This window comes from Bos indicus, chromosome 2 (assembly GCF_029378745.1).
Source record: "Bos indicus isolate NIAB-ARS_2022 breed Sahiwal x Tharparkar chromosome 2, NIAB-ARS_B.indTharparkar_mat_pri_1.0, whole genome shotgun sequence".
Lineage (NCBI taxonomy): Eukaryota > Metazoa > Chordata > Mammalia > Artiodactyla > Bovidae > Bos > Bos indicus.
Genome location: NC_091761.1, coordinates 62,369,213 through 62,384,275, shown reverse-complemented (window position 1 = coordinate 62,384,275; position 15,063 = coordinate 62,369,213). Strand labels below are relative to the sequence as shown.

At 42.9% G+C, this 15,063-nt stretch overlaps 1 protein-coding gene across 3 annotated transcripts in view; it reads left to right on the top strand.

Annotated features, from left to right (window-relative positions):
- Nucleotides 1–15,063, top strand: part of ACMSD (aminocarboxymuconate semialdehyde decarboxylase) — a 61,741-nt gene that overhangs the window by 10,584 nt on the left and 36,094 nt on the right. For all 3 annotated transcript variants that reach the window (XR_011569626.1, XM_070799883.1, XM_070799874.1), the window contains 3 exons: nt 6,681–6,777; nt 11,444–11,493; nt 12,847–13,083. Coding sequence is in view for 2 of the 3 variants with exons in the window: in XM_070799883.1 (XP_070655984.1) it covers nt 6,681–6,777; nt 11,444–11,493; nt 12,847–13,083 (384 nt within the window). In the remaining variant the exon portion in view is untranslated. The remainder of the gene's footprint in view (nt 1–6,680; nt 6,778–11,443; nt 11,494–12,846; nt 13,084–15,063) is intronic.

Sequence of the window (15,063 nt, the reverse complement as noted above, 5' to 3'; positions counted from 1 at the left end):
GGCAGTGAGGAATCATTAAAGAGTTTTTTTAAATATCAGAATCTATGGGGCAGCTCATTCTCACCTTCATCAAAGACTGCCCACTAAGTGCCAGTTTAGACACGAGACTGCACTTCTTCCATGAAAAGTGCCAGTTCCCAGCCTGGGAGCTGGTGATCTAAGCTGGCCTCCTGCTCGTGCTCAGTCATCAAGTCGTGTCCAGCTCTTTGCAACCCAATAGACTATAGCCCACTAGTCTGCTCTGTCCACGGGGTTTTCTAGTCAAGAATACTGGAGTGGGTTTTCATTTCTTCCTCAAGGGGATCTTCTCAATTTAGGGATCGAACCTGTGTCTCCAGCATCTCCTACATTGGCAGGCGGATTCTTTACCACTGAGCCACCCGGGAAGCCCTAAGCTGGCTCTCAAGTCTGCCCAAAAGAGAAAATAAGCTGAGTGGAGATGATGACAAGGCCACTAGGAAGCCCCAAGTGGAGGATGAGCAGCCTGTAACTTTTTTTTTTTTACTCCATGTCCCAGGCTTGCAGTTTCTACCCTTCATAACTAGATCTGAATGGCCTTCATTTCATTTTTGTGTCAAGAGAAGTTTGGTAAACATAACAGCATTTCTCAAAACAAAAACAAAACAAACAAAAAACTTCAACAAACAACAAGAAACCCAAGAATGAAAATATTTCAAATCAAATCTACCACTTGCATAGTTCCAGCAAAAGTGGATATAACAGTAGTCTAAATCAAAGTGATATTTTCCTTTCCTCCATTTCAAAAACAAAACAAAGCAAACCAAAGCAGAACTAAATTGGTATTTTTTTTTTTTTATAATTACCGTAGTCAGGGATCACAGTCACTGGAAAACGACATATAAATACATACAAATTGCAAATTCAGCTTAGAGCAATTCCTTTTTATTTGCCTACATTCCTTTTGTGAATAATATTTTCTGTCCCCCATCCATGACCGATTTACCTCAGAGATTCCTGTTTCCTGAAAGGTATTTCCCAAACACATCTTTGGTCTGCCCTATTTGTTTCTCTTCTTAACCTTTGATTTTTCAATGCTTTTGGAATGAATCAAGGGGTATTGTTTGCCATGGTAAAGCCTTGTTCAGAACTGAGAAACATCATTTGTCCTTGGGTTGACCATGTATAATTTGGTTGAAAATTTCTAAAACTATGTACGCCCTCCTCTCAGGAGCAGCAAGGGGTAGGGTAGAATTAAGTGCTGATGGCAGGAACACCCCACAGCGTTTAAGGGAGGCCAGATCCACGGCCCAGTTCAAATACATGGGCCATAGATGTCTGAGCGTTTTTCAGGCCCTTGAAATACAAACACACACACCATTGCGATCACACTTAGTATTTTCACCCACACTATTCTGTGTGATCTTCAATCATCAGGTTCCTGCTCTCAAAATGATTTCCCTCTCACTGGGGAACCAAGAAGACACTCATATGAATAAAGAACATACAGATAGTAACAAAATTGTGCTGAGCAAAAGAGTGAGGGAATGCAGGGGGTGGGAAGGGCAAGACAGCGGGCAACTTTCATGAAGATAAAAAACCAGAGGACTGTAGGCCTAGGGATCATCTAGTCCAGTGTTTAATGGGTTGCAACCTAACAATGAGGAGAAGGCAATGGCACCCCACTCCAGTACTCTTGCCTGGAAAATCCCATGGCCGGAGGAGCCTGGTAGGCTGCAGTCCATGGGGTCACAAAGAGTTGGACACAACTGAGAGACTTCACTTTCACTTTTCACCTTCATGCATTGGAGAAGGAAATGGCAACCCACTCCAGTGTTCTTGCCTGGAGAATCCCAGGGACGGAGGAGCCTGGTGGGCTGCCGTCTATGGGGTCGCACAGAGTTGGACACGACTGAAGTGACTTAGCATAGCATAGCAACCTAACAATGAGTAATAATATCAATTCAGTGGGTTAGGACAGCTTTAAAAATAAAATACGTTACAAAAGAAAATAGCAGAATGTACTGTTCAAGCTGGAATCAAGATTGCCAGGAGAAATATCAATAACCTCAGATATACAGATGACACCACCCTTATGGCAGAAAGTGAAGAGGAACTAAAAAGCCTCTTGATGAAAGTGAAAGTGGAGAGTGAAAAAGTTGGCTTAAAGCTCAACATTCAGAAAACGAAGATCATGGCATCCAGTCTCATCACTTCATGGGAAATAGATGGGGAAACAGTGGAAACAGTGTCAGACTTTATTTTGGGGGGCTCCAAAATCAGTGCAGATGGTGACTGCAGCCATGAAATTAAAAGAAGCTTACTCCTAGGAAGGAAAGTTATGACCAACCTAGATAGCATATTCAAAAGCAGAGACATTACTTTGCCAAGAAAGGTCCGTCTAGTCAAGGCTATGGTTTTTCCTGTGGTCATGTATGGATGTGAGAGTTGGACTGTGAAGAAAGCTGAGTGCCAAAGAATTGATGCTTTTGAACTGTGGTGTTGGAGAAGACTCTTGAGAGTCCCTTGGACTGCAAGGAGATCCAACCAGTCCATTCTGAAGGAGATCAGTCCTGGGAGTTCTTTGGAAGGAATGATGCTAAAGCTGAAACTCCAGTACTTTGGCCACCTCATGAGAAGAGTTGACTCATTGGAAAAGACTGATGCTGGGAGGGATTGGGGGCAGGAGGAGAAGGGGACGACAGAGGATGAGATGGCTGGATGGCATCACTGACTTGATGGACGTGAGTCTGAGTGAACTCCGGGAGTTGGTAATAGACAGGGAGGCCTGGCATGCTGCGATTCATGGGATTGCAAAGAGTTGGACACGACTGAGCGACTGAACTGAACTGAGACACATGATTAAGTTGTGGGGACAAGCAGAGGTTAGATGATGAAGCCCCTTAGGTCAGGTTAAGGGGTTTGCATTTTATCTTCAGGACAATAGAAATCCATTCAAGAGTTTCCGGTGCGGAACTAGCAAGATCTGATTTAGGGTTTTAATAGTTTACTCTACTGCTTTGTGGAGACTGGGTTAGACAGGAATAAGAATGAAAGCAGAAAGAGATCAGGCTTGAGGCTGCAGCATCATTCAGATGAGAGAAGATAGGGCCAGACCAAGGCTGGAGCAGTGGGGGTGGAGAAATGTGGATCACTGCAGGGTCTATTTTCGAGACATATTGGAAAGTGGATGGGATGGTGACATGTCAAGCAGAGGGAAGTGAAAAAAATGATGTAGTCTCAGAGGGGTGAGAATGATAATGCTGACCTCAAGGAGAGATGCAATAGAGCCAGGAGGACAAGCAGATCTGAGCAAGAGATGAGCAGTAGCAGGTTGAGTGAATATAGCTGGAAGTGGTTGTAACATAGCTTCCCATGGAGCTGTCCTTCAGAAACTTTAAAGTGACAGCTGCAGTGATTACAGAGGCTGCTTCCTGGTGACAGTGTCTGGGTCATTTCTGCCAGCTCTGCACCTCAAGCCCAACCAGTCTAGCAGCTTGCATGGTCTAGAGGTAGAGCTTGAGTGGGCACCTGGGGAAGGGGGAAGAGAATGGAAATCTGTTGATAAAAGAATTTTAAAATACACATTTTATTTTTTCCCCTGTGCTATTATTTTCCTTCTTGTCCACTGATTCTATATGTAATAGCTTGCATCTACTAAACCCAAACTCCCAGGCCATCCCTCTTCCATCGTCCTCCCCCTTGGCAACCACAAGTCTGATCTCTGTCTTTTAGTCCATTTCTGTTTCATAGGTAGGTTTGTTTGTGCCAAATTTTAGATTCCACATATAAATGATATTATATGGTATTTCTCTCTCCTTTCTTACTTTACCTAGTATGATAATCTCTAGTTGAATGCATGCTGCTGCAAATGGCATTATCTCATTCTTTTTATGACAGAGTAGTATTTCATTGTACTACATCTTCTTTATCCATTCATCTGTCAATGAACATTTGGGCTGTTTCTATGTCTTGGCTATTGTGGATACTGCTGCTATGAACATAGGGGTGCTTGTATCTTTTTGAATTGAAGTTTTGTCTGGATATGTACCCAGGAGTGGGATTGCTGGATAACATGGTCATTCTATAAAATATACTTTTTAGTGATACACAATACCAGACATTTGAAATATCAGCTATACTTGGACTCGTTTGTAGACAGTATTAAAACTAGAACTTAAGAATCAGAAGCATCACAGGTGAGATTCTGAGGTTCCTTGGGAATCAGACTCTGAGATGGAGGTGAGCATGCAAAAGGTTTAATAGGACGTGCTCTCAGAATGGACATCAGTGGAAGGGGAAAGGAGGAAGTAGGATACAACAGGGCAATGTTGAGCTGTGATGTTCTCAACAGAGGTCTAAGCTGACCCTTAAGAAGCTCTAGAACTAACCTCCACAGGGGTCCCAAGTTGGGGGTGGGGGGCAAAGAAGAGGGGCCTTTTGCTCTACAGTAATCAGTCATTGGAAATGGACTTCCCTGGAAATGAGGCAGGACTTTAGGGAAGTGGTTCTCTTCACCCAAGGCAATCTTCCTATTTTCTCCATAGGGACTGACAACTGAGAGCTGTCTGCCAGCAATACTCCCTGGTAATTCTCAGAAGCTAGGAGAAGAAATCCTTTTTTCTTTTTTTGGCCATGTTGCACAACTTGAGGGATCTTAGTTCCCTAACCAGGGATTGAACCCAGACCCCCACAGTGAAAACACAGAGTCCTAGCCACTGGACCACCAGGGAACTCCCAACTCCTCTATTCTTGAAGGGGGATCTTGGTGGCACATTATACCATCTTGGGAAGGATAACTGAATCACTTTGCTGTGTAGTAGAAATTAATAAACACTGTAAATCAACTATTTTTCAATAAAACACATTTTTAAATAATAAACTACTAATATCTACAAAAATAGTAGGCTTATGGAACCTCTGCCCAATCAACTCAGGTACTCTGTTCTTCATCTCCATGGATGGAAATCTGTGCCTTAATTTCTTCTTCCTTTTCTCAGTCCTTCCAATCTCCATGCTTATGACCTAAATTTTAGTGGCAGATTATTAACTTGTCTTTTTTCCTCAAGTGTATATCCTTTCTTTTTCCAACTGTATATCCTTAAAGTTTTTACATCAGTCAGAGAAAGTAAAGTAGGTGCTAAATTAACATGTTTTATAATGAAAAAAAGAGCAAACAAACAACAAAAAAAGAGCAAACTGAGGTTCAGAGATGTTTAACTTGTTTATCACTATACGATAAGTTGCAGAATAATGATTTGAACCTGAGAAGTATGATTTTAGGGAGAACTTTTCCCTTTCTTTAGGGATCAGCAACCTGAAGCTCAATTTAGAGCCTAAGCAGCAGCAGCAGCCATGCTTTGAGAAGCCATTTAGTTTGGCCCCCCTTCCCTGAGTATTAAAAGGCAGTGTACAAGGCAGGCACGATGCCTGGGGGAAGCAGCAGCTCAGCACCAAACTTCACGTGCACGTCTAGACTGGGTCACCGCATGGCCTGCCTCCCCCTGCAGGTCCTGACATTCGCGGGCCCTGCTCTGCCAGACAAATTGTTTCCTCTCACTATCCATCTGTTGCTTCTTTATAAAACAAGAAGTTGGGGCTTCCCTGGTGGTCCAGTGGTTAAGAATCCACCTGCCAATGCAGCGGACATGGGTTCAATCCCTGGGCTGGGAAATCCTACACGCTATGGAGCAACTAAGCCCATGGGCCACAACTACTGAGCCTGCATGCCTAGAGCCCATGCTCCGCAACAAGAGAGGCCACTGCAATAAGAAGAGTAACTCCCACTCACTGCAGCTAGAGAAAACCTGAGTGCAGCAACAAAGACCCAACACAGCCAAAAATAAGTAAGTGAATAAATATTAAATAAAAAAAAAAAACAGGGTTGGACAACATGGCCTACCTCAGAGGTCCTTGCTGCTGCTGCTGCTAAGTCGCTTCAGTCATGTCCGACTCTGTGCGACCCCATAGACCTACCAGGCTCCCCCGTCCCCGGGATTCTCCAGGCAAGAACACTGGAGTAAGTTGCCATTTCCTTCTCCAATGCATGAAAGTGAAAAGTGAAAGTGAAGTCGCTCAGTCGTGTCTGACTCTTAGCGACCCCATGGACTGCAGCCCACCAGGTTCCTCCATCCATGGGATTTTCCAGGCAAGAGTACTGGAGTGGGGTGCCATTTACCAGTTCTAAAATGTTATAAATCTAGAGTTTTCCAAATCCTGGGCCATCCTCTTAGCTTTTGGAGCCAGCAGTTCAGAATGGCAAGGTAACCTACACAATCCTCAGTTGTATAGTCCCAAAAAGTCATGACCATGACCTGGTTCTCTCTGTATCCAGCCTCTGACACCCACAGAGCACACCCCTTCAAATCCAAGTCAATATTAAGGCAGGGGGAAAACAAGTTGAGTTCTGCTAAAAAAACAAATATGTACTTCTTCAAGGATTAAGGAAAAATGCCTAAAAAGATTAGGGGAGAACCACATCCCAAAGCATACAAGGAAGAATTAATCTAAGTAAGCTTGTGTGTGTGTGTGTGTGTGTGTGTGTGTGTGTGTGTGTGTGTTAGTCAGTCATGTACGACTCTTTGCAACCCCATGGACTGTAGCCCACCATGCTTCTCTGTCCATGGGATTCTCCGGGTAAGAATACTGGAGTGGATTACTGTTCCTTTCTCCAGCTAAGCAAGCTTAGGTCACCTTTTGCTGATGTGAGTTTTCTGTCCTAGGGAGAAGCAAAGATGCTGAAAGATGGGAAGGTCTTCAGAGTGGTCCAAGAGAACTGCTGGGATCCAGAAGCTCGTCTTAGAGAAATGGACCAAACAGGTATTTACAATGAGAAAAGGTATCAATGTTTCCATCTGATGTTAGAGGCAAGTCTGCCCTTTGATTACCTTACATGATTTATGTGATGGCAACCTCTGATCCCATTTTCTCCACTGTTTCAGCTTCACTGGGGGAGGGATGGCACCCTCCACTATAATGTTTTTGGAGTGTGGATTTAAACTTTAGGTATGTGTGTGCTCAGTTGTGTTTGACTCTTTGAGACCCCATAGACTGTAGCCCTCCAGGCGCCCCTGTCCAGGGGATTTCCCAGGCAAGAATATTGGAGGGGGCAGCCATTTCCTTCTCCAGAGGAATCTTCCCAACCCAGGGATTGAACCAAAGTCTCCTGCATTGCAGGCAATTCTTTACCATCTGAGCCACCAGGGAAGCCCCCAAATTAGGTACGCTTGTTTTAAAGTAGAATGCTGTGTTATCGGGGCTTTCTAGGTGGTGCTAGTGGTAAAGAACCCTCTTGCACAATACAGAAGACATGAGAGACTCAGGTTCAATCCCTGGGTTGGGAAGATCCCCTGGAGGCAGGCATGGCAACCCATTACAGTATTCTTGCCTGGAAAATCCCATGGACAGAGGAGTCACAAAGAGTCAGACACGACTGAAGCAACGTAGCACACATGCACACGTGCTATATTATCAAAAAGATAAAAGTAGTATTTTATTATTTTAAAAATGTTAAATTCAAATGCATAGTATTTACTTATAGAGTCAATTAAAACAGTAAGAATTAGGGATTTCCCTGGTGACCCAGTGGTTAGGACTTTGGGTTTCCAGTGCAGGGGTCCTGGGTTCCATTCCTGGTCAGGGAACTAAGATCCCACATGATACGGCATGGCCAAACACACAAACAAACAAAAACAGTAAATATTCAAATTCACAGATTAAAGATGTCAACTGCTTTCTTAGTTGAGTCAGGATTCAACTTGTTTCTGCAGTTTGCTTTAGCACAGTACCCAGAACATCCCCACAGACACACATGGGGTGGAAGCAGGAGCAGACACAAAAAGCAATCAGATAGTCCCACTAGACTCTACAATAAAACTAATCCAGACATTTGAAAGGGGAGAGTTAGGAAATTTTTATTTCCTAGCTAAATCAATAACAGTTTCTAATAACTGCTTGCATTCCTTATCCTATATTTAAAAATCAAACAAGTCCCCCCAGTTCAAAAGAATTGTGAAAGCCTATCTAAAATATGATATGATGAACGGGGATGAAAAATAAATAAAATTTAATTTTTAAAGTATGGTATGACAGCCACATTGTGCTTTCACTTGTTATTACCTGGCTGGCTGTGCCACCAAGGAGAGCGTGCTCCAACAAGGGCACCCAGCCTTCTGTACACCCATGGGCCATGCCCAGGGGCTGTGATGAGGAGCCCCCACAATAACACTGTCAGGCCTAAATTTCAACATCAGTGGTCTAGATTTAATCCAGAAAACAAACAGTTCATACACACAAACAAAAGAGTTTGTATCTACCATCTTTATAACCAAAGACAAATGCATGAGAAGTTCAAGTACATACACAGAGATAGCAGGAGACATTTTATTCTAAGGTCTGCACAAACTGAGTTGAACTATCAGCCCCAAAATGAGTAGGCGGTCTCTGGCAACTCTAAGCTAGATGGGCTTCCCCAGTGGTGCTGCTGCTGCTGCTAAGTCACTTCAGTCATGTCCGGTGGCGCTAGTGGTAAAGAGCCCATCTGCCAATGCAGGGGACATAAGAGATCCCTGGGTTGGGAAGATCCCCTGGAGGAAGGCATGGCAACCCACTCCAGTATTCTTGCCTGGAGAATCTCATGGACAGGGGAGCTTGGCAGGCTACAGTTCACTGGGTTGCAAAGACTGGGACACAACTAAAGCAACTTAGCATGCACACACGCATCCATGCACTCTAGGCCAGATATTGCTTTACAGATTTTTTTAAAATAATTAAAAGTATGTCTAAATTGCACTGACATTGAACTTTGTGGACAGCCTGAAGCACCTCTATAGGCCATTCCAGAGAAAACAGTACACATGCCTCTGTTCTAGAACAGGGATGGGAGGGGCACTGGAGAGAGAACTGGCTTCCCAGACTGATAGCAGAGCCCAAGCTGAACCAGAGCTCCCACCTCTCAAGGGGAAAACTAGTGGAAATGATGACTAGTGTCAGAACTATTTGTTCAAGACTACAGTTTAGATAAAGAATGTCCCCTTTGGTTTTGGTTGTGTGTTTCATTCCATGGCTATCCTTAAGAGAACAGTCATGGCTAACCCTTGCTGAGCATTTATTTTGTTTCCAGGCATTGTTCTCAGCACCCAACATGTATTAAGTCAATTTCTATAACAACCATAGGTGGTAGCAACTATTATTATACCCATTTTACAGATGAAGAAACTTAGGGACAGAGGTTAAGCAATCTGTCCAAGATTACATAACTTATAGGGGGCAAAACAGGGATTTGAACCCAGGCAGTCTGGCCACAAGGGCTTAACAGTGTATCCTTCTGCCTCCGCCAAGGTAAGAAAATAAAATGATAAAGGCACAACACAGAAGATCTCAGCATGCCATGCCATTTTCACCGGGAGACAAATGTAATTGGTAGCTCCTGGGTTGCTTCATCACATTACGTGGCAGGCATTGTTGTACCTATTCCCACCTGAGGGATGCAAAGGGTTTAAATGATTTTGCTTGGGAACGCACAACAGTAAATGGTAGAGCTGGGAATGTACTCGGGACTGTCTCTCCCATTCCTTCACTCTTCCAAGAGAGCTTTTCCCAAACCTCCCTCAGGATAAGCATTGCCTGGGGTGCTTACTAGGAATTTTTTTCAGGCCCCATCCACTGAGTCAGAGTTTTTAAAGGAAGGCCTCTGAATTTGTTTTTATGATGTCACTTCTCTCTACCCCTGGCCTCTGCCCACTTTACTCAAGGTAAAGCAGTAAATTTGGGGAATGCTGTGCTATGCCAAACTTTTAAACACCTGTTTGTTTGTTTTTTTAAATATCTGCTCTAATTGGATTAGACTTGTTTTTTCCCTCTCAATTCCCAGAGACTAAAGAATAGCTATCCAAATAAACCAGCACATAAATAATGCAATTTACTATGTTAATATGAAATACAGTGACAAGTGATGGCCACTGGGGTGTAGGGAAGGAGCCAAGCTGGACAGGAGCCTCATCCCGCCACTGGCAGACCATGTGACCTTAGATCCAATCTGTAAAGTAGAGAAATTAAACGGAATAATGTCAGCAAAAGCATTTGTGTAAAATGTGAAGATTTTGCAGTTGAAAGGGACTTGTCTGTTGCAAACTAATCAATGGACACAAATCCTATCTGTGGCAACATTTAACGATGCTCTATAATCAAAAGCTGTAGGGTCTAGTCCTCACTAAACAATGATCTATTTTTTCATATATGGGTATGTTCAACACGCCAGGCACTATTCTGGACACTAGGGATGGGACATAGACAGACAGGCTCATGTGGTGTTTATGATCAAGTAAGGAATGGCACAGAATAAACAACTAACTACAGTCATGACAGACTGTAATAAGTCACAGAACATTAAAAGAACAGAACAGTGAGACAGAGAATGCATGGAGTTAGGGAAAGCCTCTCCAAGAATCTGATGTTTGAACGGAGATCTTGGGGTGAAAAGGAGCGCATCCTGTGATGAGCCAAAAGAAGAGCATTCCAGGCAGATGGAATAGCTGTGCAAAGGCCATGGGGCAGGAAAGAGCTCCAAAAAACAGGCAGGAGGCAAATGAAGCTCAGTGTGAGCAGGAGAGACTGTGTGGAGCCTTATACCATGTTCAAGTCTGGATTTTTACTCTAAGTGTGATTTTACTCTAAAAGTACTTGGAAGTTTTGAATAATAGAGTGACTTGATCTAAGTTTTAACACTTACTCTGGCTTCCAAGTGGAAAACAAACTGTAAGAGGACAAGAGTGATGGTAGGAGACCAGCTTGGAGGCTTCTGCAGCAGTCCCCATAGGAAATGCTGGTGGCTTGGACCAGGCAGTGGCAAGAGATGGGGAGAGGTGAATGCATAAAAGGAACTGGAGTAGAGAAAACAGGACTTGCTATTGGGTTGGATGTGTGTATGAGGGAAAGAGGGCCCATCCTTGGTTTGGCAGCATCTCTCCCAATACCCCAGCTCCAGGAGTGAGACTATCAGAGAGTTTAGGCATCCTGGAGGCTGGAATCTGGAACCACACTCAGGGCCTCATTCTGGGCATTCCAGACAGTGGGACTCTACCCAGACTCACTTAGGAGATGAATTACAGGGCCAGGAAGGTGACTGAGAAATATGCTCTGTCATGCATGACCTAAGATGAAACACCTTAAAAAAACTGATGGGGAAATGCCTTGCTTAAATACAACTTCACAGTTGTTGAAATAAGCTTTGAAAAATGGGCATTTTCGTTTTTCTTCAATGATCTCATTTTTGTCCAGCCTTTCCTCCTCCTCTTAGAACTGAGGCTGAGGGATGAGGGAAGCCTAGGGCAGAGAACCCTGAGAGAAGGAGACAGGGAAGACACAGTGAGGGAGGGGAGAGCAGAAGGAAGGTGGGACGGGGACTTGCTAGGCTCCAAGGCCCTGGGAGATGCAGAGGTGCCTGGGTCATTCTTCTCACTGGTTTTGCCTTTGGTTCTGTGTCTAGGAGTGACTGTGCAAGCCCTTTCCACGGTTCCTGTCATGTTTAGCTACTGGGTGAGTGTGAAATCTCAATCCATCTCCTTGGTGAGCAAAGGCTCACATCCAGTTCCCTAGCAAGTAGACAGATGCCTCGTCTTGACATTGCCCACTCAACTCTCCTTTAGAGATCAGCAAGGCCCCTCACATTTGCACTGTTCTCTCCCAGGCCTGTCTTCCTAGTTATGTCCTTGCTCTAGAACTCCATAGTCCAGTATGGTAGCCAATAGCTGCATGTTACTATGTAACTTGAACTGGATTTCCACTAGACAGCACAATTCTAGACTCAATCTTAATCTCCATCAGAACGACCTATTGACTCATTCCTGCCAAGCGAGGCTCAGTAACTGACAAGCCAGTTTATTCTAAAGTGATAAAGATTTTGAGGTGACGGGAGTGATGATGATGGCCTAATATGTTGCCTCTCCCATGGAAATACACACAATTCGAAACAGGATTCCTTGAGTTGGATGTCTTTCCCCAAGTGATTAAATCTTGAGTGCTGAAAGTTTCAGGCATGATGGCAAGCCTGCAAAAGGACACTTTTGTAAGTAGTTGGAGGTACACTAAGTACCCACTCAACCAAATAAATATTCAAGCATGTGGTGATTTAAGGAGCTTTGGAAATTCCAACCTATTCTCACCTCCGCCACCTATGCTCATAATTCCAGTATCAGTGATTCAATACTTATCTGTTCCTATGCTAAAATTCACCGCTTAAAATAAAAATACCCTAAGACCTCAAGATACCTGAATTTACCTGATTGGGTGCTATTCTAACTGGACAACTGGCATTGCTGGAGAGTACCAGATTCTTAGCAGTGGGGTGGGATGATGTTGAAAAGAAAGACAGAAAGGAAGGAGGGAGAGTTAGGAGAACAGAAAGCAAACGTTGTCTGCATCAGCATCTTGCTATTAAGGTAACTCTTTGAGTGTCACCGCCAACAGGAAGGACAAGGAGAAAGACAGGGACAGGAGAGGTTCATGAGCAGCCTGACATCCCCAAGGAGGTGTGACAAGGAGGTGCCCGGATATCCGGCTCAGTTCCTGGTGTGGGTGGGGGGAGCCTTGCAGGCTCCTATTTGGGTTGGTAGATGGTCTGCCCTCATTCTATGTCTAGTGTAGGATTCCAGGCCCTGATTACATCAGTTTTCTAATTAATCAGCAATATCCTAGCAGTTTTCTTTACCTTGGTAATGACTGGCTTCTGGGTCTTCTGTGGCCAAGTGCCTATCTCAAACTGTGCTTCAGGTTTATGAGGTGTAAAGCCACTGGGAGGGACAAATGATTGAACCTAGAGGAGGTGCTGAGCAGAGTAAATATCTAAAGTAGGTTTTGAACCATGTGCTTTCCCTTGCCTGTCTCCGCCAGGCCAAACCTCAGGACACTTTAGACCTGTGCCAACTTCTGAACAACGACCTAGCTGCCACCATTGCGAGCCACCCCAGGAGGTTTGTGGGTCTGGGGACGTTGCCCATGCAGGCCCCTGAGCTGGCGGTTAAGGAGATGGAGCGCTGTGTGAGGAAGTTGGGCTTTCCCGGGGTTCAGATCGGCTCCCACATCAACGAGTGGGACCTGAACGCACGGGAACTCTTCCCAGTGTACGCGGTGAGTATGAGGTGCCCACTCAGCCAACATGGAGCAGGCACTGTGCTGGGTGTCCCTGGGTTGGAGAAATGCCTGATGACAAGCTGGATGCAGGGGGACTGTGGAAAGAGCTCCCCCACAGGAAGGGCCATCCTACTAAAAAAGGGACAAGTGAAAATGCTTCCCAGGGCAGCCTTAACTCAGTGAAATCTCTCTTCTTTTGAGCTCTCTTGCTCTCCTTTTAAAGTTTAATTTGGAATAAAATAGATAACCAACAAGGACCTACTATAAAGCACAGGGAACTCTGCTCAATATTCTGTAATAACCTAAATGGGGAAAGAATTTGAAAAAGAATAGACACATGTTTATGTGTAAACAAATCACTTTGCTATACACTTGAAATACAACATAGTTAATCAACTGTGCTCCAATATAAAATAAAAATTTTTTTTAATTTAAATAAAGAGGTTTCATTTGGAAGCCAAATTATTACCCACATCACAGCTACTGTGCAAAAGGATCAGGTTAATGACAGGCCCCAAAGTATTTACTTTTGCTTTGGAAAAAAATTCTTATCATTTTTCAAAACTATGAAGTAATCCAATTGTGGAAAATATAGAAAAGCATAAGGAGAAAAATAACTATACATAAACTAAAAAAAGCAACAAGGATTTACTGTACATCACAGGGAATTAAACCCAATACCTTGTAATAACCCATAATGGAATATAATCTGCAAAAACAAAAACAAATCACTATGCTGTACATTTGAAACTAACACAATATTGTGAATCAACTATATTTTAAATAGGAAAACAAAAATAACCCATAATTCTGCCACCTAAAGATGATTAACCATGGTTAACAGTACATTTATCTTTTTATGTGCATACATCTGCATATTTTATATTTTAATGGAATTGGAATTCTATTATACATGTGATTTTATATTCTAATTGAGAATTTCTAACCTAAGTGAAAATTCTCTCAATGAGTGACTTAAAGTAACTGCATAGTATTGCAATATGTCTTGTTTTATTTAACCGACTCGCAATTAAGATACTTTTTAAACCATTTATTTTTAAATGTAGTATAATAAAAATATGCAACAAAAATATACCATCACAATGTTAATATTTGATGATATTAGATAGTAAACGTATAGCTGTTCATTGTACTATTGTTTATAACTTTCTATATTTGAAACACTGCATAATAAAATATATCTTCACAAATGCAGTGCCAGCCATTTCTGAAATATCCAGCAGAAGAGTCCACAATCCCATGGTCCTCTCTACTTTGGGAGGTTCTTTCTGTACCTAAATCTGCTTTCCTTAATTCCAGAATTCAAGATGCATAATTCTTTATTCAATTGCATTTTTAAAAAATTTCTTCTGTCCTAGAATTATAATAGTATCATTTTTGGTTATTTTCATTGTAAACACAAAATCTTCAGTAATGAATTAAGTAGATGTTGGTGGACCCATCAGGTACTATAATCACTGATCATTTATTTCATTTATTATTTATTGAGCTCTGACTACATGAAGGATGTTTTCCATGTCTGTGCCTGTGGACACTGCCCACCAGTTGGGGGACTGCCTGTTAAACTGCCTCCTAATTACCTGAAAGATTTAATGCTCCTCTAAATATTGAACTCCCAGAAGATTATTGGCTGCAGTGGCTGAACTGATCCAGCAAAAGTTTTCTAGAAACTTTAATGAACTCTGAAAAGAAGATTTATTTACTTGTGTATAAAATTGTTTCAGCACAGTATGAGCAAGCCTTCAGCTATAAGTCATTTTATTATTCATTGGACTTAGCTTTATGAATTACTAAGGTGCTCAGAAAGCAACAACAGCCAGTTGGGGTCCAAATAGATATTTTCATTTATGTGATCAGTTCAATTAATCATTCTAACTAGGCTGTTTTGGGGTCTGCCAGTCTCTGTGGGGATTCAAGAAAGCATCCTGGCCCCATTTGACTTGTGATGTCCTGGGG